We start from the raw sequence: 6,402 nt of genomic DNA, 5'->3' as shown, positions 1-6,402 counted from the left end.
CGCCTGAGAGGAGAAAGAGCTGCATTCACACACTTTGTAAATGTTTTTGGAGCCAAAGCCAGCCCGAAGGAAAGGACTTTAAACTGACTGAATCTCTGCTCACAATATGGGCACATCTCGATCTGACACTTCCGACACCAGTACGCTACTAAAACAGGGTTGTGTGCGTGTAAAAATTGTATAACCGCGGTGACCCACTCTGATACCGCTGCGCTGGAAGCGCCCGCCACCCGCTTACGCAGCAGGCAAGAGGCTGCAGCACCTCTTTTTGTCTCTGGAAACAGGGCACCACTGAGGGGTGACATACCCCCCCATGTCCCTGTACAGCCAGCGATGCACCAGGATGTATTATAAGGTAAGAAGGCATAAAGGCATATCTGAATCCAATGTTAGCTTCACTTCCTGTAAACTGTGATACCTTCATCTGATTGAATTTTTGAAGGCAGCATAGATGTATCCTTCGCTCTGATATCACAATCCAGTGCTTTCCTTCTGTGACAGTAAAGATAAATAATAAAGTTGGCATTTGAAAGTTGCAGTTGGTGGTAAGTTTGTGTGCAAATGTAAAAGTTTTTCCGCTTTTTATGCCATTTCTTGTGCAACTTTCAGGTGCCATCTTTCTTTTCCAGCTCAACTGTCACAGAATGGAGTAATAGGATTATGGGATATCAAAGGCAGCGAAGGATACATCTATGCTGCCTTCAAAAATCGATCAGGTGAAGGTATCCCAGGTCAGGAGACAGGAAGTGAAGATAAAATTGAATTCGGACTTGCCTTGATGCCTTCCTACCTGCGAAGGCAGCCTTTTTAAGTTATCGGATGCAGTCAGTGTGTCGGATAGAAGACATACAAAATGTGCAGAGCAGTGGGTCGAACATATCCTGAGCTTGTGTTCACCACAAACCTTATTTTAGGCATTTAACAAAAAACTAAAAAAACATTGACTTTTGGGTCTATGAACCAGAAAGGCTAACTTGCTTCCAGGTTTTGGCCTACAAAAATGTCATCCATGCAGCTCTCTATTTTTCACACTGTTTGTTATGCTGTTTTTATAAAAAAATATATACTTTTTATACTCTCTTTACAGTATTAAAATGTGGGTTATTTCATTTTATGAATTTGAAATTAGCATAAAAGAAAAACAGGTCAGTTCACACACACATATAAACATACAAACATTCAGACATGTTTCAAAATACACTGACATCTTTATTGCCATGTAACACAATATCATATCAGTGCCCAAAAAGTTACTTTAGATACAGTGAACTCAGTGGCTTCAATTCATTGTGAGACTAAACAGTGTTCTAATGTAAAAATACATCCATTACTCAACCTTGTCCTTGTTTAAATTAATAATTCTTTACATAATTCTTTAAAAAAAAAAATTAACATTATCCTTTTTTTAAAAACAACTCTATACATATTCTACAAACTTATGACCAGGCATTATGTTTTGTACAGAGTGGTCATTGTGTTTTTTACAGAGTGGTATTTCAGGTATATATATATATATATATATATATTATTACTTTTTAAATAACCATTTTGTCTGAGACACTAGATAAGTAAATACTACACTGCATTATTTATGTCCCTCTGAAAATCTCAAATGCATAGAATCTGCACATACAGATATATGACTATGTTTCTTATCATTTGGCTGACAGACTAGTGGACACAATGAAAGATGATGGAAAGACAGGTTGTTGAGGGGAAAATAAAAGCTGTGTTAAATGGACAATGCACCCATGTGATCTTGTATCCAGTGATTTAAATTCCCAAGACGACTCTATATTATAATTATCCGATTGTGTATTTACTATTTATGGCTCTAGAGCACTTATTTCAAGCAAAACTGCACCATTGAATATTACTGCATCCCTGATTCTGACAAAACACAATCATATGCATTTCAAACTTTATAATTGGGTGAAAACGTGTCTGTGACATTAAAGTTACATTACATACAGTACATACATGTGTGTGTATGGTGTACCATCACAAGAGGTGTTCTTGCATTAAAGCACAGTGAAAATAAAGCACAAGATCACTTCTATTTGCTCAACAAGTCTGTATAATGTTCCCTAAATGGACCACCAACAAAAATACAGCTTCTCATTTTTACAGTGTTTAGACTGCAGGTACAGTACATAACCTCACATAATGTACCCTGCATCCCCTAGAAAAAGGGGTTTCAATGCCCTGAAAAGTGCTATTATGAACGAAAAAAATTCTCAGGAAACAGAACGCACTACTGACATTGATGCTTGGTTGGCAGCAAGCAAAACATGAGGCCACATAGTGCATTTTTCTGTAGTGCTGCTACAATTTCATAACAATAAAACTGTGATTTCAAGACAGATGACGACAACGTCTCGACTAAATACAACATGTTAAAAAGTCAACAAACTTGCAGCTATTCTCTTCTGAAGAGTGTTCAAAGAATTTTGACAATGATACAAAAAAAATATGTTTGACTTCATAATGAAATACATTAAGGTGCAGTTCGTAATTAAAATTCCTGGTGACGCATACATTAAAAAGGAAGTCACCATGTCATTCAACTGGTATGGCTTCTGGAATGTCCCATAACAACTGGGGAAAGTTTAGCTGCATGCCAAAATGAGTGTGATGCACGAAACGGCACTTTTAATTATGAACAGCGTGAACAGCTCTGTGCGTTTCACGGGGGACTATTATACGGGTCTGTTTTTTCTGTTCGACAATAATCCACCAATCCTCTGGCAACCACTTTGTACAGGCCCAAGCTTCTGAGCTTTTCCACAAGGTTGACGCTGAAAATGTTTCTCTGCCGTTCCTTTTCTCTTTTTACTTGACTTGTATCAAAGGGTCGTTGTCTTTCCTCGGAGGATGCGGTGAGGGAGTGAACGTGAGGAGAGCGAGGATAGGCTGCGGCTGAGATGCCATGCTCGGATACAAGTTGCAGCAGGCCGAGGGAGGAGGTCGGGTGGAGGTGTGATGGGGACCCAGAGACGCACTGAAGGTCTGATGATGACATCCTCACATGCTCACAGCTCCCACAAGCGGACGCACTGCAGGGCCGAAGGCTGGGGAGAGAACAAGGAAGAACTATGTCAGATGCTCCATGGGAAACTTTAGGCAGCTACACCAGAAAGGAACAGGGCAGAACACAAGTGTTCGTGAAAGCCTTTCCGGATAGAAACACATAAGATTTATGATCATGCTTATGAATAGATGGATGAACAAGTTGGTTAACGGGTTCAACAGCATTTAGAAGAAGACTTGACATGCACAGTCTAGTATTAGTAAGTCATTCTCAAAAAAATATTTCAGCCATGATAAGAATTTTAAATATTCAAGAAACCCCGTATAAAAAAGAGGGGTTTCTATCTATAACCTATGACATTTTAAGGACAAGGTAAAATGATATTTGCCAGGTGCCTGAAAAAAATCCCTTGTCCTCTTCATCTGGAATATCAATTAAATTAAATGTGCAGCTAGCTAGCTACCAATTTATTTAAATTAATAAATATTTTTTTGGTCCCACTTTATATTAAGTGGCTTTAAGTACATGTACTTACATCAAAAAATAAGTACAATGTACTTATTGTGTTCATGTTTTATTGTAAAACACTTTTGCTGCTTGCGGTGTGATACGGGTAAGGTTAGGGACAGGTGTGGTGGTATGGTTAAGTTTAAGGGTGGGTTAAGGTATAAGGGAAGGGTCAACAGTGTAATTACAACTGTAATTACATGCAGGTATTTGAAAAATATAAGTACAATGTAAAAACATGTATGTACACAATAAGTCCATTGTATCAAATTATTAATTTCAATGTAAGTACATAGTACTTAAAGCCACTTAATATAAAGTGGGACCAAAAAATTACTTTCAATGTCAGAAAGTTTGAAGAAAGAACATGTTGTTCTACGGAGCCCCTAAAGGGACAAACATATGAGATGGGAGGAAAAATACTTGTCAATGCTTTTGGGTTCCCCCGAGATATTTTGCATTCACTCACAAAAAAGCGAATGCAAAGTTTCTCAGAGCAACTCAGAAATTTTGCAAGGGAATTTTTCCCCCATCTCATATTTTTTCCATTACCATGTACCAAATGTCCAAAAGGTGATTTCCCCATGATGTTGAAAATGATTAATATAACTTTAAATGTAATGTTTTTTCCACTTGGTCCTTTTGAATGTTTTTGATGTAAAGTATTTTAATAGAAAATGATTTAAGGAATGATTTAATGAATTCAAATTTGTATAATTGTCTCTTTATGGGAATTTTTCACTGGCGTTACAGAAAAAAAGTGACGCTTTACAATAAGGTCTCATTTGTTAACATTAATTAATGCATCGACTAATAGTTCATATTACAGTGAGCAATATATTTTTACAGCATTTATGAACCTTTGTTAATGTTTGTTAATGAAACATAATTAACTAAGAATAATAAATGCTGTAGAAGTATTCTTCATTGTTAGTTCATGTTAACATATGTTAACAAATGAAACCTTGAAATAAAATAGTCCAGATTAGAAATGTCAAAATGTTAATATCACCAACATTTATGGGAGAATTTAACTGTATTTCATAACTTCAGCATTGTTTGAGAATGACATTAGTACATTCATTTTCCTTAATAAAACATGATCTTAGCAGATCATGATCAAAGCGTTATGTTAAAACAGACGTGCGATGCATGAGACATAGCAGCACTCATACCTAAACCTATATCTGAACAGGAGAGGAGACGGAATCAATAACAAAACCTCATGATTCTACAATGTTTTTTTAGCACATGAATGAAACCTAAGGTTAGAGAGAAAGAAAGTTAGTGAATGGATTTCACAATTGCACGGATGATCCAAGTAAAGGGATCGAAAAGATCATGCCTGACACGTCTTACTTTACGGAGGATGGTATTATAACTGTACAAAGAGCCGGTTCCAGCGTTTCCTGTTACAGAGGGAAGGAGGGAAAATAAGCAGGAATACTAAAAGAAAGTACTAAATACTCAAATCATTTTTGATTGTGAAATTTGACACAGAGATTTTTAATATTCCACCAAGTGCCTCATTTTGTTTTTTAATGTAAGAATTTAACCAATTGTCTAGTTTTATGCTAATGTCCGTTAAAAGCGAGAGCAGGAGAATTTTGATGGATGGGTGACAGTCCTATAATAAGCACTGTGTGAATCATGTCTTACCTGGTGGAGAAGGAGGAGAGGAAGACAGAGGGATGGAGGATCTGACAGCTAGTGGTCGGGTGCGTGGGGGAGGTCTGAGGGACGCTAGGTCTGGATGAACTGACTGCAAGTTTATGTGAGAAAACACAAACGCACGCTAAATATCAGCTATGCAAGACAGCACTATAAAAACAGGGTGGAGTTGCTATGAACTGAAGCATGGGGAAAAGGATAAATTTGGTCATTTAAAAATACATATATATACTGAAATCTAAACCCTTTTTAAAAGAAAATGTGTTGCTGTAGGTGACTGGGTTCTTACCCACAGTGCCGTGCCGGAGGTTGGGGAATTTGGACAGATCAGGTTCATCCTCCTCGAGGTCGTTGAGGCTGTAGACATGCTGAAAATCCCCGTCCAGCTCTCTGAAGTCTTTGGTGAGGACACCGGGCCGTGGGTGCAGGATACCCCCCAGATTGGGCTTGGCCAGCTGCTGCCACTGGTGCAGAGTCACTGAGCCTGTGGGCAGTGGAAAGATTAAGTAAATGGGTCAATTCATTTGTTTGTCCCATTAAAAAAAAAAAAGTTCCTACACATTTCAAAATTCCATACTTTTCCAGACAAATTTACAAACCTCTCTGTCGACTTTGCAGAACATATTTGACATAAATGGTTATAATGGCAATAAACGAGCGCTAAACTTTTGCCATTAATTCACTCTGCTAGTATTATACATTTATTAGTAGAAATTCTTAATTTTATATTTTAGAAAACTGAATAGGGGAAATAGTCGCCTAATATGTTATAGTCAAATAATTTTCCATACTCGCTTTTCTTTTTTCCATACTTATCCAGATCTGGAAATTGCTCAAATCAAATACAATACTATTCAAAAACTGGGAAAGGACTGTGTAGTTTAATAAAGATTCTTATAAGTTTCACTGTTAATATTTTATATTATTATTATATTATATATATTATTAATATTTGAAAATCTACCTAATCAAAATCATGTGGGGCAACCAACATGCAGAAACACGATGGGGAAACTAAAAAATTATATCATACAGACGATCCCTGCATCACTGTGTGTTAAGAGTCAATAAATATTTTTTTAGGAATCCCATAATTTGATCATGGCAAGATTAATTTTGGTTGTATAATTGTGCAAAATATTTACTTATTTTTTGTATATAAGATATAAAAATATATATTATATTTATATTTA

The 6,402-nt window shown here is 36.7% G+C and overlaps 1 protein-coding gene across 9 annotated transcripts in view; it reads right to left on the bottom strand.

Annotated features, from left to right (window-relative positions):
• Positions 1–1,212: 1,212 nt before the first annotated feature.
• Positions 1,213–6,402, bottom strand: part of hap1 (huntingtin associated protein 1) — a 32,179-nt gene continuing 26,989 nt past the window's right edge. For 6 of the 9 annotated variants that reach the window (XM_079597184.1, XM_079597186.1, XM_079597185.1 and 3 more), the window contains 3 exons: positions 5,499–5,693; positions 5,198–5,300; positions 1,213–3,071 (listed from right to left, as the gene is read on the bottom strand). In XM_079597184.1, the coding sequence (XP_079453310.1) occupies positions 2,687–3,071; positions 5,198–5,300; positions 5,499–5,693 (683 nt within the window). In that variant the 3' untranslated portion in view covers positions 1,213–2,686. Of the gene's footprint in view, positions 3,072–4,713; positions 4,801–4,897; positions 4,948–5,197; positions 5,301–5,498; positions 5,694–6,402 lie in introns of all 9 variants that reach the window. The other 3 variants (XR_013795865.1, XM_079597189.1, XM_079597190.1) reach the window with 3 other exon arrangements.

This window comes from Phoxinus phoxinus (genome assembly GCF_949152265.1).
Source record: "Phoxinus phoxinus genome assembly, chromosome: 22".
NCBI classification, from domain to species: Eukaryota; Metazoa; Chordata; class Actinopteri; order Cypriniformes; family Leuciscidae; genus Phoxinus; species Phoxinus phoxinus.
The sequence above is the reverse complement of the archived record's forward strand: the minus strand, read 5'-3'. Positions and strand labels throughout refer to the sequence as shown.